This window comes from Megascapheus bottae, chromosome 14 (assembly GCF_031878675.1).
Source record: "Megascapheus bottae isolate mThoBot1 chromosome 14, mThoBot2.hap1, whole genome shotgun sequence".
Taxonomy (NCBI): Eukaryota; Metazoa; Chordata; class Mammalia; order Rodentia; family Geomyidae; genus Megascapheus; species Megascapheus bottae.
This window is the reverse complement of record NC_143522.1, coordinates 5,243,050-5,261,990: the sequence shown is the minus strand read 5'-3', so window position 1 is coordinate 5,261,990 and position 18,941 is coordinate 5,243,050. Positions and strand designations below refer to the sequence as shown.

At 44.3% G+C, this 18,941-nt stretch overlaps 1 protein-coding gene across 1 annotated transcript in view; it reads left to right on the top strand.

Annotated features, from left to right (window-relative positions):
• Sptb (spectrin beta, erythrocytic) overlaps positions 1-18,941 on the top strand; it is a 122,663-nt gene that overhangs the window by 37,506 nt on the left and 66,216 nt on the right. Inside the window, exon 2 of the mRNA XM_090344273.1 lies at positions 14,642-14,843. Coding sequence (XP_090200399.1) covers positions 14,696-14,843 — 148 coding nt within the window. The 5' untranslated portion in view covers positions 14,642-14,695. The remainder of the gene's footprint in view (positions 1-14,641; positions 14,844-18,941) is intronic.

The window sequence follows — 18,941 nt, the reverse complement described above, 5'->3', positions numbered from 1 at the left end:
GAGTAATTAATTCGATATAAGAGTCAGATTCTTTTCTCAATGCCTAGGTTGACCTCAAACCATGATCCTCAGATCTCAGCTTCTTGAGTAGCTAAGATTACAGGCGTGAGTCACCCGGCTTGGATCAATTTTTTAGAGCCATTCTAACATTCTAATAGCCTGGAGATGGAATCTTATTGTAGTTTTAATTTGCATTTCCTTTTGAGAAATGAAATGGAGCCTTTTTTTCATGTCCTTGGTTTCCATTCTTCTGTCTTTTTTGTTGAAGTGTCTGTACAAATCTTATGATTTTTTTTAAATTGTGGTTTTGTTTTTATAGCTTTCTATTATATTATTTTTCAGTAGTACAAGGATTGTAAAGGGCTTTCCACTGGCTAGGCAGACACTGTTACCACGTGAGCCATGCCTCTGCCCTTTGGGATCTGGTTACTTTTGCGTAGTATCTTGCCTTTTCCTGATCCAGCCTGGACTGTTATCCTCCTATTCATCCTTTCCATTGTAACTGGGTGATACATGTGTCACCATACCCTTTTTTTCCTATTGAGATTTTTTTTTGCTCTGGCTTTCTGGGCATGGCCAGGATGACAGGTTCACACATTTGTTGGGATGGGGTCTGGGAAACTTTTGGTCTAATTGGCTTTGAGCCATTTCCCAATCTCCACTGCCTCAGTCCCTGCGATTACAGGCAAGAGCCATTGGCACAGTTTTTTTTTCTTTCTTTTAATTAGTTTTGAGAGTTCTTTATGTGTTCTCAATACAGGGATTTTTAAAAACCAGATACATGTATTGCAGCCATTTTCTTCCAGTCTACTTACTTAGATTTTTATGCTGTTAGCAATGTCTTTTAAGTAGCCAATGCTTTCAACTTTGCTAATCAAATTTATCAATTTTTCTTTATGATAACTTGTTTTTAATGGGCTATACTTTGAGTGTTATGTCTAAATTATTTTCCTTAATGCGACACTAAATTTTTATTCTGTTTTTTTTTTCTAGAAATTACAAAGTTACAAGTTTGAAGTGATCTTTGTATATGGGAGATATGGGCCAAAGTTCATATGTTCTTTTCCATATGTAAGTCCAGTTGCTCCAGCAGCATTTGTTAAGAAGACTTAATGATATCAGACCTTCAATTCTTTTACCATTAAGTTGCTTTTACACCTGTGTCAGAGGCCCAATGGCTCATACCTACAATCCTAAAGCTACTCAGGAGGCTAAGATTAAGGATCACAGTTAGAAGCTGGCAAAAGGCAAGTCTGTAAGACTTTTTTCCTTCCTCCCTTCCTTCCTTTCTTTCTTCCTTTCTTTCTTTCACCAGTCCTGGGGCTTGAACTCAGGGCCTGGGCACTGTCCTTGGACACTTTTTGCTCAAGGCTAGTGCTTTGCCACTTGAGCCACAGTGCCACTTCTGGCTTTTTCTGTGTATGTAATATGGGGGAATTGAACCCAGGACTTCATGTATGCTAAGCAAGCACTCTACCACTAAGCCACACTCTCTCAGCCCAGATCTTCCAGTCTTTAGGCATACTGTATCCTGCTATATATTTAGATCTTCAGTTTATTTATTCAGTGCATTGTAGTTTTTACTCTATAGATTGTGCACATATTTTGATATGTTTATAGCTACAGTGTTTTAATGAATTATGGAGTATTGTGTTCAGTAAATACCCGTTGAATTTATGGTTAAACAGTGCCACTGTACTCTTGAATTCTAGTCTTGATTCTGTTACCAAGCATAAAATGCTAAAACTAGGGTAGAAAATCCATCACATCTCTTGGTTATGGACAGGTTAGCAATCAGCCTTACAGCTCAGAGTATAAAGTCTAAGAGGTTGAGCTTCATTCTGACACCCTTCCTGCCACTTTCCTTAACCTTGGACAGCTCCTTCCTCTTGACCAGGTTCCCACTCAAGCACAAGAGAAATCTACACCCTCTGGGAGCAGAAAGGTCAGAGCTAGTGTTCCCTGTAGATGCCTTAGATAGTTGCCCCCCTTGCATGATTTAAAGCTTCTGGATAGCATGTCTGGTCATTTCATCCATTGGCCTCGTTTGGCTCTGAACCTGCCTCTTTCACACCCTCCTTGGAGCCATTTGAGTGTATTCGGATAGGTTGTATGGGGAAATGTAGGTACCTACCTTTATTCCTTACCATTAACATATAGTCATTGAGCACCTACCATGTGGAAGGCATTGTGAAACCTCTAAAGTAAAATATAGCACCTTCCTTGTGAGAAGGTTACAATGATGAGCAAGGAGGATGTCAAGCCAATTTTGATGAACATTGAGTTGGCCAGTAAATTTGAAGAAGGATTGTTGCACTCAGTGGAGGAAACTGACTTTAGTAGGTAAGGAGAGTAGGTAGATAAGGATGAAAAGTATCCCCAGAGAGAAACAACCGTGGGGAAATACCAATAAGCTCACCCTCTATATCTTTTATCTGTTGTCATGAGAGTATATTGATCAAATTCACAAATTTGATACCAACTAATACTGTAGGTTATTTGTTCATAACAATACCTTGGACATGTGATATTATCCAGCCTGCCTATCTATCTGTCTGTCTGTCTGTCTGTCTGTCTGTCTGTCTGTCTGTCTGTCTATTATAGCAGTGTTAAATGATAGGTGGTGAGTTTCTTGATTAGGTACCTTAACTATACTAATGAAGAATTGCCAAATGAAATTTTCTATTTCTTGCTAGGGATGAATCCAAGGAGAAGCTTTGAGGCAGCAATACTAGTTTCTAGACACTACTTTGAAAATAAACTATACAACTTATAGGTGGAAATGGGAGAGAAAGAGAGAGAGTGAAGGAAGGGGCAAAGGAGGGAAGTGTCCAAAAAGAGATATACTTAAGATCTCACTTATGTAATTGTAACCACTCTGCACATCACCTTTATAATAGCAATCCTTTTTTTTTTTTTGCCAGTCCTGGGCTTGAGCTCAGGGCCTGAGCACTGTCCTTGGACTTTCTCAAGGCTTGAGCTCTACCACTTGAGCCTCAGCACCACTTCTGGCTTTTTTCTAAGTATGTGGTACCAAGGAATTGAACCCGGGTATTCGTGCATGCTAGGCAAGCACTCTACCACTAGGCCAAACTCCCGGCTCCTTTTTTTTTTTTTTTGCCAGTCCTGGGCTTGAGCTCAGGGCCTGAGCACTGTCCTTGGACTTTCTCAAGGCTAGAGCTCTACCACTTGAGCCTCAGCACCACTTCTGGCTTTTTTCTAAGTATGTGGTACCGAGGAATCGAACCCGGGTCTTCATGCATGCTAGGCAAGCACTTTAACCACTAGGCCAAACTCCCGGCCCTCCTCCTTTTTTTTTTTTTAAGAGAAAAGCTTTGCTTCTCTAAATCATTCAGAAAATTGGGTTCATTCCTTTTGTAGCTTCCTCCTGTAGGTTCTAGGATCCTTTAAGGGAAAGAAAAAATGATGGTGAAGATACTTAAATGGTGCATGTCATTAAGTGAGGCCCACCTAACACAGAAGTGAAAAATGTCCCTAAGCTATGTTTGCAGAAAGAGTAAAACTCAGATCCTGGAAACCCTATGCAGTCTCTGCTACTGTAGCACAGGAAAACTGAGGTACAAAGTGTTTGAGTGACTTATAGAAGTATTGAGTGACTTATAGAGCTAAGTATAAGATAGGGTTTCAACACAGGTGTTTTGTTTTGGCAGAATAGAAATAATGGCAGCAGTGGCCACACCATGATATCTAATAGTTTATGAGGGTGGGTATTCAGAAAATTAGACAGTAGAGTCTAATTAAAGTCTTAATAAAGTCCAGATTCCCTTCCAAGCCCTAGTCTTTACACCATAGCCCTTTAAACAGCCTACTGTCTTTTCTGAGGCAGCAACTGGTAGTCTTCAACAGTGGATTCAGTGGACTCAGTTGAAGAGTGGCTGAGTGGTACTCTCCTGGGAGACTACACAGCAGGAACCAGGCAGAAAGTGGCTATACTTGCCTTGCCTTGCTGACTCTTGCAGGCATCTTTCCAAATGTCCCCAGAGGACAGCCCCATAGCGCCAGGCTTGGTGATCTGGCCAGTGATAGGCCTTCAAGAGGCTTTGTGGTCCAAAGCAATTTTTCAAAGATGAATTTAATTTAATTATTTTTTTAAAAAACTCCAACATGAATGAATAACCAAACTGGCACCCATAACTTATGTATTATTTAAAGGTTAGTTTTAAAAAAAATAGCTCCTTTTAACAGTGTGGCAGAGATATTGGGATAGAAACCATTCTGCGACTAGCATTTCTGTGACACATGAAGGAGACATGAAAGACTTCTTTGCAAAGTGGAAAGGGCATCCCTGTTTTAGGGTTGGGATGCCTCTGTTGTTCTCATCAATCTTGTCACAGTGGTGTCAAGTAAGAACTGTTCTGTGTAGAGACTTACAGGAGCTTTGGTCTTGATGTCACTGCCCACCCCTTCTGCCATACCTACCAGCAACAGTGGAAGAGGCGATGGGCACAGTAATGACAACACCAGAACACCAGTTATGAATCCCTAGCACTATCATCATGTGCCTTGCTTCCAGCCTCTTTGCCTTCTTAACTTCCAGAATGGCCTCTGGATTGTGGCCTATGGCAGAGATGGGTCTTATCTTCTTATGGAGGAGTGATCTGAATTTTCCACTTCTCATCCACTTATTCAACACATGTTCTTTAGGCCCATTTCATATGAGTACTTTCATGTTGGTCCAGTCCATTCTGCCATGCACCGAGCTCAAGGTCCCTTCTCTCCACATCTGATCTGTATCTGACATTCTCCAGCTTGTTAACGTTTACCTGTGACATCTCTTTGTTTGAATCTTCATTTCTAGAGTCACTAGCAAACTTGAATAAGGCCTTCTGAGTTCCTCTTGACAACTTTTTTTTTTGCCAGTCCTAGGCTTGGGCTCAGGGCCTGAGCACTGTCCCTGGATTTTCTCAAGGCTAGAGCTTTACCACTTGAGCCACAGCACCACTTCTGGCTTTTTGCTAAGTATGTAGTACCGAGGAATCGAACCTGGGTCTTTGTGCATGCTAGGCAAGCACTCTACCACTAGGCCAAACTCCTGCGCCCCCCCCCCTTGGCAACTTTTATCAAGATGGAGGACAAAGCTGGGCACAGTGGTCCCCTGTAGTCCTAGCTATACAGGAGGCTGAGATCTGAGGATCGTGGTTCAAAGCCAACCTGGGCACTAAAGTCCATGAGACTCTTATCTCCAATTAACTACTAGGAGAAAAAAAAAAAAAACAAGTGGTGCTGTGGTTCCAGGGTTAGGGTGGCATCCTTAAGTGAAGAGCTCAGGGCCAGTGTCTAGGCTCAGAGTTCAATTCCCATGACTGACAAAAAAAAAAAGGATGGAGGACAAGAAGGATTTTTTTTCTTGTTCATTTTTTTAAAGATGGAGAGCACTGGAGCATGTTAATGTGAAGATGAAGGGAGGTACAGCAGGAAGGACCATTAGGATCTGGCCTCATCTGGCACTGTCCATGTAAGGGGGAGGGAGTGAATCAGAGCGAGGGCCAAGCTGACACCATTCTCAGTGTCTGTCTTGATTGTTCTCTCTATGAGGCAGTGGAAGCAGTGTAGGACCCATGGGGTTGGGTAGGAGAGAAAAGATGAACCTCTTTTAGATTCTGAGAAAATGTCCTATATTGTGTTTCCTTTTCCTTGTTCTCTAATGGCAGTACTGGAGTTTGAACTCAGGGTATTATACTTGTAGATACCATGTCCCACAACTCTTTTTGCTTTTTTTATATACGTATTTTATTTTATTTTATTTTTGTCTAGAATGGCCTGGACTGTCATCCTCCTTTTTATGCTTGCTCTGTACCTAGGATGATAGGCACATACCACTCTGCCTATCTTTTCATTGGATGAGATGAGAGCCTGTGAACTTTTCTCCCAAGGCTGTCCTTCTGATTCCCCCCTGCCCCAGTTAGGTGGAATTGCAGGTGGAAGTCACCGTGCCTGGCCATCTTTATTTTTTCATTTATTTTTCCATCAGTGTCCCTGACAGATAGCACACAAGAGCCCTCGACTGAGGAGGAAATAGTAAGTTTGAAGAACTGAAAGACTTGTAGGATACACATAGTAAGGATAGCAGATGGATTTAGAAAGAGACAGAAGCCAGACCCTGTCAGATGATAAGCTGTGGTAAGAGGCTCAAGTGTATTTTAGGTTTTCTCTATGCCTAAGACACATGACTCTTCAGTTGACTCTCATTATCCATGGTTCACTTTTATTGTCTTATTAGCCTAGGATTATTTTAGTCTGAAAATACTTAATGGTGAATTTCAGAAATACTTTTTAAAGTAGCATAGCATTCTGATGAAATCTCATACCTTCCTGATCTGTCTTAACTGGATATGAATTGGGATATGTCCACCATCTGCATACCATGTGTGCTACCCTCCTGTTACTCCATAGCTTTCTCTGTTCTCAGATTAGCTCCCATGATATTGCAGTGCTAGTGTTTAAATAACTCTTTATTTTGCTCAAAGACATCAAAGCATGAGAGTAGCACTGTGGAAAATTTTTTTTTTCTTTGCCAGTCCTGGGGCTTGAACTCAGGGCCTGAGCACTGTCCTTGGGCTTTTCTCAAGACTAGCACTCTACCACTTGAGCCACAGCATCACTTCTGGCTTTTCCATGTACATGGTACTAAGGAATCAGACCCTGGTCTTTGTGCATGCTAGGCAAGCACTCTACCACTAGGCCTAACTCCCTGCTGTTTGCAGGCAATTTTATTTCACGACATTGTTATGATTGTTGTACTCTCTGATTAGTTTGCTGATGTATTAATGTACCTAGTTCATAAATTAAACTTTATTTTAGGGGTGTATGTATAGTGGAAAACAACATATATACAAAGTTCAAGGCTTTCAAAGTCTCCAGCATCCCCCTGGGCATTTTGGAATGGACCCCTCATGGATAAGGTTAGATTGTGATAAATTTGTAAATTTTTGAGTATTTATGGAAGATGAAAGGATAGTGTCATGAACCTTCATATGTAGCTCACCCTAAGTCAAGCTCTAGGGATTTCTTTGTTTCATTTGTTTCTGAGTTTGTTGAGAATTTAAGCAAATCCTAGACACACTGTCATTCACATATCTACATACTTCCTCATCATTAAAAATATAGTATGTTCATTTTTTAATACAACTCTAATGCTATTATCATATCTAACATAATTCTAAGTCCTGATTGTCATCCAAAGTTCAGTATATTATTCAGACAGCCCTGATTGTCTCAAACAAGTTATATATTGTATTTGGTTAGTATATCCCCTTTCTCTTTTAGTCTACAACAGTCTTTTTTTTGCCTCATTATTTTTGCCCTTGTTTTTAATAACACTGACTTGTTGAAGAAACTGAGTCAGCTATTTGCAGGGTGCCCCACATTCCAGGATTGTCTCTGCTTCTTTGTGCTGGTATTGAGGTTTGAACTCAGAGCCTGGGTGCTGCCCCTTAGTCTTTTCACTCAAGGTCAGTACTCTACCACTTAAGCTCAGTTCCATTTCCTTCTCTTTGCTGCTTGTTTCTTCTGTGAATTCCTGAAAATGGGAAGTTTTCTATAAATGTGATTATATTGAGGTTTGAAATCTTTAGCAAGGATACCACAAGTCATATCTCCTTCACACTGTGTCACACCAAGAGGCATGCAGTGGCTACTTGTCCTATTCCTGGTGATACTGATATTCATTCGTTGAATTCAGATGTTGAGAACTTTATCCCGCCATTGTAAAATTTCTCCACCAACCAGCTATCTAATGGTTTTAATTTCATCTTTTGTGTGTGTGTGGGGGGGGGGTCATAGGGCTTGGTCTTGGCCTGGGTGCTGTCCCTGAGCTCTTCAGCTCAAGGCTACTGCCCTTGTGCCAAGTCCCACTTCCTGTTTTCTAGAGGTTAATTAGAGATAAGAGTCTCAGGTTCTTTTGTGCCGGGTCTGGCTTTGAACCTTGATCCTCATATCTTAGCCTCTTGAGTAGGTAGGATTACAGGCATGAGCCACTGCACCCGACTAATCTCTTATTTTTTTTTTTTTTTTGCCAGTCCTGGGCTTGAGCTCAGGGCCTGAGCACTGTCCTTGGACTTTCTCAAGGCTAGAGCTCTACCACTTGAGCCTCAGCACCACTTCCAGCTTTTTTCTATATATGTGGTACCGAGGAATCGAACCCGGGTCTTCATGCATGCTAGGCAAGCACTTTAACCACTAGGCCAAATTCCCGGCCCCTCATCTCTTATTTTTGAATCAATTACTTCACTAGAAATAATTGATAGTTATTTTAAATTATTTCAGTCTCTTTGTGACCATTTCCAGTACTGAGACTTCATTACCTCTTACAGTTTTCATCAGGAAGGAGAGAAAATGTGATGAGTCTGGGGGAAAAGCCCTCATGAAAGAAAAGAAATTGGCCATTTAGCTTTTTAATTCAACTGCTATAAAATATTACTTTTTCTAGAAAAGGAGGCCATTGTTAATCCTAAAAGAAATGGATTGGGAAAAGAGGAGGTAGAATGAGGTAGGAATAGCTTTCTATAAATGTAGTTATTGAATCTGGAATCCCAATAAGAGAATAATGTGAGAATTATTTATAGTTTGCCTAAAATGCCTGGAACCAGAAATGTTTGAAATTTAATTTTTTTCATGATTTTCTTCTTTGTTTCATTGGTTTCTGGATTTGTTGAGAATCCTAGACATACTGTCATTCACATAACTACATTCTTCCTCATCACTAAAAATACAGTATGTTCATTTTAAATACAACTCTAATGCTATTATCATATCTAACACAATTATTTGCAAGTGCCTAATGCATTGTATCAGGAAGAAGACCCAAGCCTAAACATGAAATTAATTTAGGTTTCACATGCATCTTACTCGCATAACTTGGAGATCATTTTACATAATACTTTCTGAGTTTTGACTGTGACCCATCACATGAGGTCAAGTGTGGAATTTTCCACCATGGAAAAGTTTCCATCCATGCCAAAACTCAAATGTTTTGAGTTCCCACCCAAAACATTTTAGAATTTGTAGCATTTTAGATGTAGGATTTCCAGATTGGGGATGCTCAGTCTATATATAAGAATATCATCTCTCATCTCACTTGTAATTGTTCCCAGTGGACATTTGCCTCTGAGCAGGATTTGAGGTGCTGCTAGCTGCTGTTGTTGAAACAGAGGGTTGATGTGCCCATCCCCACATCAGATCGGAGAAGCACCTGTTCCTAACCAAATCCCAGGAAGAACTAGCTGAGCCAAGCTTTCACCGCACCCTACCCTGGTCCCAGCAGCTGCAGCACCATTGGAGCCAGTTCTTAAGAGGAGTTATTTTTCAGGATGAAAATGAGCAAGTTGTGACTTGTGGGCCTGCAGCCCCTGCCTAATGGCAAAATTTGTCACTGAAGAGTCTGGAAAAGGCCTCAACCATGCGGGAATAGACACCTTAAAGTATGGTGAAAGACAAATCCACACATGCATATATTCTCAGCAAAATAGAATAACTACTGAGTCCATTGTAGGGAACTTATTCTAAAGAATAAGTCAAGAATCTCAGAGCTTGGGGCTGGGAGTTTGGCCTAGTGGTAGAATGTTTGCCTAGCATGCACGAAGACCTGGGTTCGATTCCTGGAAGTGGTGCTGAGGCTCAAGTGGTAGAGCTCTAGCCTTGAGAAAGCCCAAGGACAGTGCTCAGGCCCTAAGCTCAAGCCCAGGACTGGCAAAAAAAAAAAAATCTCGGGGCTCTAAGAACCCTAAACTACACGCTGTAGCTGACCAGGTTGAAGGAAGAGTGTGTTCTGGGCAGGAGAAACAAGTTGACCAGGCACTGCCGTGGTTTCCAGCAGAGTGGCCTGAAAGACCACTCGCAAGTGTCATGCCAACCTGGGCTTCACTGACACCTCATAGCGCTGAAATTCTCCTCTTCTGCCTTTCTGGGAGCATGTGCTCAGTCTCATATTGCAATTGAACTGTAATTTCTAGGTATTATGTCCAGTAGGAGGTGGGAAGTACCAGGCTGGCTTGGAGGTAGAGAGGAAGTTAGGGCTTCAGGGAGCTTTAGAATACATTCCCTACAATGGACTCAGTGGTTGGCATTCTGTTTTGATGAGTGTATGTGCGTGTGTGTATGTGATATGATTATGATCAGAAGATGTATAAGGCACCCCCATGGGTGATGTATTAGCAGAAAAGTTATCTGAGGATCATCAAAATTGAATCTTCTGACTTGGGTTGCTGTTATATCAGATTTGGGGCAGCATGGGAAAGAAGGACAAACCATAAAAGTAGACAGAAAACAAGCATACAGTAGATCTAGGTTGCGTTTATGGAAGTCATTGCACAATCTCCCATTCCAGCCTGCCCCCTAGCCTCACTAAGGGTGGTGTCATTGCCTTACATGGCCCCCACCTACCAGTCCTGAGGTAGATCTGCACTTTGTTACTTCTCACCTTCCAGGGACACAGGGAAGAAGGGTGAATGTTCTGTTTGGGGAACGGGAGAGGTAAAGAGAAGACAAAGCATCTCTTCTGCTTGGGACTTTGGGAAGGCTGACATGAGACCCAACTAAGTCCAGAGGGAAAGGATTGTGGCCACAGCCACTTCCTCAGCTTCTCACTACTCCAGTGGAGCCTGGGATTCCGAGGCCTAACACTAGATCTAGGGGCAGATGGGCTCCTGGAATACCTGTAAAGGCTAAAATCTGGTTCATCAGTGATATCGTGAAACCCATTTACCAAATAGATGTTCCTTCAGGGAGTAAATGCTTTGTGCTCTGGTGGTCACATGAGCCTTTTGATATTGCAAAGCCCCTTTCTAGGGATTGGACTTCTCCTGATATGTCATGTAGGCAAGAAGTGGCAGCTCATAGGTGAGGGCAGCTCTGGAGATGAGACTGCCCAGCTGCTGGACAGGCAGGTGGGTTGCCCTTGGTATAGGATCTTATAGACCTCTATTTTTATAAGGGGTCTAGTGGCTTAAGAGGACTTCGTGGGGGCTTGTGAGTGAATTGGAAATATGAATGGACTCTTTTTTTCCCCTGGGTTTGCTGACAGGGGCAGCAGGTCTAATTATATCTGAGTACTTGCAGTCCTCCATGACTCATGGAGGGCCACTCTAGAGGCACAGATGACTTATCCCTGGAAATGTGACCAGATCTCTCTGTTTCTCTCTATCTCTGCCTCTGTCTCTCTCTCTGTATCTCTGTTTCTCTCTATCTGTCTCTGTCTCTGTCTCTTTCTCTGTCCGTCTCTGTCTCTCTCTCTGTCTCTGTCTCTGGCTGTCTCTCTGTCTCTCTCTGTCTCCCCCCACCCCCTCTCAAGTTCCCTCAGGTATCAACTTCAACGTCATTTCCATCAAGCTCTTCATGTGATCCGCTCCACCCCCATATCCCTTGCCATGAACCCTGAACCTGTGCTACTCTTTTTAGTCACAGTGGTGTCTTTGTAGTCAGGGCTTGCAGAGCCAGCGTGATAGGAATGGAAGTAGGCCCAGGTGACAGTGAGAGAACACTGGGTTGAATTTGGTTTCAGCTATGTCTTAAGAGTTTGCCCTCTGTAATAACCATCTGGAAAACAGCTTTCCCATTTTCTTTCTGGCTGCCTCTCACCCTTAATTCTCCAAGACCTTGCTGGCCTGAGCATGCTAGCCCATCCCACCATCCAGAATGCAAAGGTTTCTAGATTCAGAATCTTTTTTCTTTGGTCTTTGTCTCCAGGGCCCTGCCCTTCCAGAAACAAACAAGCTACACTCCTGTATTTAGACATGCACACGTGTGTGTGTGTGTGTGTGTGTGTGTGTGTGTGTGTGTGTGTGTGTGTTTCACATTCCGGGTAGAGCCGCTCCCTGGCTGCTGCCTTCTGTGAGTCCCTGTTACAGGAAGGATGGCATTTTTAAGCAGGATGAATTGTTGTGGAGCTGCCCGTTGCTCTTCTACTCCCGGGGCCATCAATCTTGCCTTGAGCGCTGGTTCTGCTGGTCTGCCTGCTCAGGCTCATCTTTCTGGGGCAGACTTATTTACGGAGCCACGACTAAGGTAATCTCACTCCTCGGCCCTGCAGCCCGGGCCTCTCTTGGCCACTCTTAAAAATAGCTCAGGATGAAGAGCGGTCTGGTTACCTCCTGTGCTCAGAGGCTGTTCTCACCTCGCCTGCCTGTGCCTGGCGGCTCAGCCTTTGTCAGGGGCTGCTGGATAGGCTCATAGCCCTGTAGGATGTGGTCAGCCTAACTCCCTCTTTGGCTCAGACCTCCCCTTAAGAGAGTCTGGGGAAGGCGAAGAGACAGGAAACTCCTTCCCAGTTGTCTTCTCCCAGCGAGTGCAGTGGGAAATCGCAGCCTTGGAGGGAGCATTTCTGGAGGGTGACGTTGGGTATAGGCTTGGTGTGGTGAAACATTCTGGGTTCAAGGTGGTGATTGGTTTCTGTCCTTTATACTGTCCCTAACCCTGAGTGGCAAACACCCTTTGCCCAGACCCGGAAGCTAGGGAATAGCCTCTGTCCCCATGGGCCATGTTTCTTTCCCTAAAGCCCATCTAGCCAAGGCTGATAAAGTGGGCTATGGTTTGGCCTTTGGTCTAAGCCACAGCAGTGGTTTCCTAGATGACCTTGGAGAGGCCTCTCCTGTGTTCCGCCTAGGTTTTCTCCCTAGAGCACTTAGGGTAGATAATTCTGGCTCCTGCCTTACTTGGAGGGGATGTGGTGGGATTGATTCATCTGTCAAAGTGTGAAAAGTGTGAAGTGATAGTCTGAAAAACAAGCATTGTGGCACTGCAGTGCCTGCCTGAAAGTGTGTCTGTATGTTAGGTCTGAGCACATGAGTATACATCTGGGATGTGTGAGAGAGATCATATGATATGTGTGGTTCACTAGTTGTGGACACTTGTCATTTACCTGTCACCTTGTTTGCAGCCCTCAGCCCCTTGGTGCTGTCTTGAATGTGAAGGCCCTGACCGCTCATTATCTGTCATAGACTTGGTCGTTGGGGTCCCGTAAGTTTCCAGGGAGATACTTTGTGATGGGCAGAGGAAGGAAAGCCAGTCCTTTCTCCAAGCTCAGGGCATGCAGGGCCAATTGGACCCTTCCAGCCTCCTGTCACACTCTTTTCCCTGGGCCCTCCTGGACCCTTCAGTTATTCTTCAGCTTCCCCAGTTCTGCTGGGTTCTTCCTCAGCTTCAGAAAGAACACACTGCTCTTTATGCCCTCTTTGGATTCCTTTATTTCCCTTAGCACATATTAATTGTACAAAGGAGTTTCATTATGATATTTACACACATGCATATAATATACATTGATCAATTTATCCTCTCTATTCCTGTTTCTTATCCCTCCTTACAACCATGATTCTATTTTCACATACCCCTCACGCTGGTACCCACCCCCAAATAGTCTCCATTTTACACTTCTGCCACTCATTTGATTTTTTTTTAATGTGTAGATTCCACATGTGAGAGAGAACATGCGATATTTATCTTGCTCTTTGTTTGGATTCTTGGCCCTTTCCATTGATCCCTTTATGGCTACCTCCAAGCTTCCTTGGAAAGCATTTAGCATCTACCTTGAACTTCTCTTCCCCCATAGCACCTAGCCCCCACTGGACTCCATTCTCTCCCACTGGTGGCACATAGAGTACCCTTACTATAATTGGGCATTTAATCGTCTGTTGCCCTTCCCTCCAGAATATAAGCTCCAAAGAACCCACTCCAACTTGTCTTTATTACTAATTGTCCACACAGTGCCTACTACTGCACTGAGGCTTGGTATACATTTGAGGTAGTCACGAATGAATGAATGAATTAATTAATAGTGACAGTGAGTTTAATGCCCATGTTTACCACATAGATTCCCAACACATGGCTCCTTTGTCAGTGAGATGCCTTCAGCACGTCCTGCTGACGGCACGATGGTACAGTAGCCTCCTCTGGGCTGCTTGGCATAGCTGGAATTCAATAGGAGACCTTGTCCTAGTGCCTGTTTGCACTGCACAGAGAGCACAAATAAGAGCTCAACTTTCTAAGTATTGGCTGTGAAGTCTCTCCTTAGCATGGGCAGCTGCCCAGAAATGGTGGCATTAGTGGCAGCTTGAAGCTCACAGCCCTGTCTGTCCCCCTGGTCACTCCTGTTTGAGTCACACTCAGCCCACTTCCAGGTTCTCCCTTCTCCCACCCTGTCCTGTCTCCCTGACCAGGCTGGCTCCTGGCCTCCATCCACAGGGCGGGGGGCTTGTCCACAGGGTGGGGCTTCTTCTCCAGAGACCCCTCCCACCCACCCCCCAACCTGCCCCTTCCCCGCCCCCCAGCCTCTGGCTTTCAGGATTGCTGCCTTTCTTGCTGCTGCTCCCAGGGTGGAAGCAGTGGGTTGGGGAGAAAGCAAGCACACTGCGACTGATGTCTCCACCTGCTGGCCATCCTGACCCTTGCAGCATGCAGCTCTTGGTCCCTGCCACGGCTGCCGTTCCTGTGGCTGCTACTGCTGCTGCTGCTGCTGCAATATTTTATAACACACAGCCCAGAGACCCTGGCTAGGAAGCATGACCCCGCAGACGAGACTACGTGCTACTCCCATTAAGACCTGCTCCTGCTGGATGCTGTCAGTAAGTTTCTGTCGAGAAAAGTGCGAGGGGTAGAGAGCTAACCCCCTGACTGTGCTGCTGTCCCCTAGGGGCTCTTCCATGAAGACTGAGGCAGGCAGAGCTGCTGCGAAGAGCCTGCTGACATGACATCGGCCACAGAGTTTGAAAATGTGGGCAACCAGCCACCGTACAGCCGGATCAATGCCCGCTGGGATGCCCCGGACGACGAGCTGGATAATGACAACAGCTCAGCCAGGCTCTTCGAGAGGTCCCGGATCAAGGCCTTGGCAGGTACTGGTTGGGTCCATTAGGGGTTAGAGGAGTGGGCTCACAATTCGCAGGTCTATGCCCCTCCTAACTACAGGAAAGCCTGTGTGTGTGTGTGTGTGTGTGTGTGTGTGTGTGTGTGTGTGTGTGTGTGTGTGTGTGTGTGGTGTGTGTGTTGGGTGAGCCCCAGCAGTGATGGAGACAGTGTCTGCACAGCTCAGAGAGTCTCTCCACCACCCCCACCCCCAGAAGCCCAGCTCCAGCAGCCTTGTCCTGAGTATCCTCTACTCCTTCAGAGAGACCCTGTGAGGCAGAAGGGGTTGGAACTGGTTCCTCTGGACAGAGTAACCAAAATCAGAAGTAGGAGAAAGCCTGGGCAAAGGAGTATCGAGAGGGCCAGGCAGATAGACACAGGTGCCAGAGGCCTTTTATGCACTTTGATTTCCTGCCATCATCTCCTCTATGGTACCAAAAGAAAAGAAGAAATTGAGAACACATAGCAGCCTCCTCACACTGCCTCAGGAAGGATTCTCCTGGATGGAACCTCTCATCTTTAAACTAGAATTAGATTTGTACTAAGCAGGTTCATAGTAGATCTATTGCCCGCTAGCTCTCTCTCTTTCTCTCTCTCCTTCCTTCCCTCCCTCCCTCCCTCCCCATCTCCCCTCCTCCTCTCTCTTCCCCTTTCTCTCACTCCCTCTCTCTTCCTTCCTCCTTCTCCTCCCCTCTCTTTGTGTGTGTGTGTGTGTGTGTGTGTGTGTGTGTGTGTGTGTGTGTTAAGAGAGGGAAAGAAGCCAGGTGTGGTGTCTCACACATGTATCTTATGTCTCTAGTAGAAATGGCTTATCCTCCCTCTACTGACTGAGATCTGATTTACAGATCTCCCCGTCCTCCACTAATCATGTGACTATTAATCTCCTTGAAACTTGACTCTGGGGAACTATATTCTGATGCTAAGTCCTTGGCCAATCAAGAAGGTTTGGACTGCATGCCGGGTAAGGGAGAGGTTCCTTCAGCTTCCTACCTTGGCATCTCTGATTGAACTCAAACACCATCACTAATTGTTCCCATCTGCTGCCTTGTAGGAAAAGCAAAACCTTTTTCCATCAGTTCTTTCTGGAATGAGTTTCCTGGTGTCTTTTAAGGGCCTGTATGAAGTTGATGGTGATTTTCTTCCACTGTCCTTCCTTCTACTCCTTTCTCAGATACTGTACTCCAAGTTGACCTTAAGGTATGAGCAGGTCTCTGGACCTTCTGGAACTTCAGTGACTTAGCACCTCTGGAATATCTGGGCTTTCCACTTCATAAAGGAATGCAACATCTCATCTCCCTTGACATGACAGGGAATCTGCTCTGGTCTCAGCATCACCTTTTGTGTCCTATAGAAATCCCCTTTCTTCTTCCTTCATTTCTTTCTCTCCTTCCCAGATTTCATAAAATCCTCCCTTCATTTTCCTTGAAAATAATAGCAGTGACCCCTTGCTTTTGCAATTTGAGTATCTAAATAATAAACTAAAGTGAAACGCTTGGCTTTGTCAGTCATGTTTTATCTTCTTTATAGCTCAGTGCTTTAGTGCTAGACTGGAATTGGCTGGGTGGCCCTGGAAACACAGGGGAAGGGATGGTAGCATGTTGTATAATATTTGCCCATGGATGAAACAAGGAAGGATATTGTCCTATGTGTAGCTTTTTTGGTTTATTTCACAGATGCTCTATTTTTTTAGGATACTAAGGTAAACTCTACTTAAACAAATATTTATTGTATTCCTGCCAGATTTAAAGCCAACCCACTTCCCTCCTGCAACCAGACAGGGAAGGAGAGAGGAGTGGGGAATCACAGAAATGAATTTAATATAACATCTGTTTCTAAGGAGTTTATAATCTACTGGGGTGGGAATGAACTCTGCTCACAATTAATTAGCATGAGGAGAATGAGAGAAGAACTGTGGGGCAGACATATGAATTAGCAATGAGAAAGTAAAGGAAATACAGGAAGAATCAGAATATTTCATGGAGGAGTCCGATATTGAGCTGGGGGTGTGTGTGATTCAACCAGGCAAGGGCTAGAGCTTCTCCAGGTGACCTCTGGGTATGGCAACCTGGTCTGATGAGCTGCATGGGAACTGGTGGTGATGGATTATAGAGGTAAGAACAAGAGAGCATCATGTTGAGAAGTTTCACAGTCAGTCCTAGTGGATGAGAATAGAGCCTTTGCTAGCCAGGTTCTGCAAGCTTGCACCTGCCCTTCACCAAGGACACGTGAGCATCTTACCTAGGAAGAAGAAACCCTCATGTAAATGCTTGTGAATGTTGGGTGAACAGGTAAACATGGAAGCTTTGTGTCTTTTCAGTGCTTCTATCAACAACATAAGCAGTGTACAGTCTTTTTCCTCCTGGGAGGTTACTCAGAGTGACTTTCACTAGAAGCTGAACTTTACAAAGGTCTACCCAGATGCACCCATTCTTCTGGGTGGACAATGAAGAGAAAAATACAGCTTTTACTAGGTTTAACTTCTTGGCATTATTATTATGTTGTTGGTGTTTTGTTTTGTTGGTCGTGAGGCTTGGACTCTGGGCCTAGGTGCTGTCTCTGAGCTCTTCACCTCAAGGCTACCGCCCTACCCCTGGGCCTGGACATTGTCCCTGAGCAGTTCAGCTCAAGTCTACCACTCTACCCCTTGAACCACAGCACCACTTCAGTTTTCTAGTGGTTAACTGAAGATAAGAGTCTCATGGTCTTTAGTGCTTGGGCTGGTTTTGAACCACGATCATCAGATCTCAGCCTCCTGAGTCGATAGGATTACAGGTGTGAGCCACCACACCTGGCTTGGCATTAATTTTTTAGTGCTGTGTCTCAAGCCACTTTAACAATATAGGCAGGAGTCAGCCTTTCTAGTGGGGCCTTAGGAGGAGGAAACTATCTTTAATCCATGTGTCAGCATTTTAACCAGCATGATCTTCTGCTTCTCTCCACTTACAAGGGGCCCAGAAAACATTCACCCCTGTGCTTCTTTCTCTCTCCTGTTTTTTTCCCTCCTGTTTTTTTCTTTTTCTCTTTTCTTTGTGTATGTATGTGTGTATATTAATCCTAGGCTTGTCCTAGCTCCAGGCCTAGGCAATATTCCTGAGCTTTTTTTGCTGAAGACTAGCACACTACCACTTAAGCCATAGCTCCACTTCTGGCCTTTCAGTGGCAAAGAGGAGCTAAAAGTCTCACAAATTGTCCTGCTAGCTTCAAACCTTGATCCTTAGATCTCAGTCTCCTAGGTAGCTAGAATTACAGGCCTGAGCCACTGGCACCCAGCTACCTCTTTATTTGCTGAGAGCAATCTACTTTGTAGGACTATGTGCAAGGTTGGAGAGATTGAGCTGGAATTTTCTTTCAAGGCTTGAGTTTATGTTTAGACTGGCCTGGACTACAATCCCTTTACCTCTGCTTCCCTTGTAGCTGAGATTCCAGCTACAAACTACTATGCATAGCTTGTTGGTCTGGCTTATTGACTGAGATGGAGTTTTGCTAACTTTTTGTTCAGGCTTCTCTAGGAAGGTCTGGTCAGGTATCAGGGAAATAAGGCTAAGGTGTGTGCTTAGAGCTCTTGGCTCCTCTCCCCGAGGCCGTATCCTCATGAGGATGAAGCACCATGTTTTGCAGCTCTGTTCTTGGAATTAAGGAACATCCAGTCCAGGATGTTCACTGTGACTCTACCATCTCAAGAAACCAGAAGCTTACAGGCCTCATCACCATACCATGCCTCCTAGCATGGTATGACCTAATGACTTGTAGTTCAAACACTATCCACTTAGCTAGATGCTATCTTTTCTGCTTCCTAAGTTAACATTTTCTCGACCCTAAAGGAAATATTCTTATTTTGCCTTTCCTACAATTCCTCCTCGGGCCTCAATAAACAAGCCATATGGTAACTCTGCTCTCATATATAAAAACCTGACCTTTCTCTAGAATGAATGATGTTTCATTTGAAGTGCAGAATCTGCCTGACTTCAGTGAAGGACTTGCTATGGAAAGAAACTTATAGAAAAAGATGGATCTGACCTTGACAGTGCTAAAAGGAAGGTTTGGGGCTCAGCAGGAATATTTTCCTTGTGCAGGTTTTATCTCCTCTG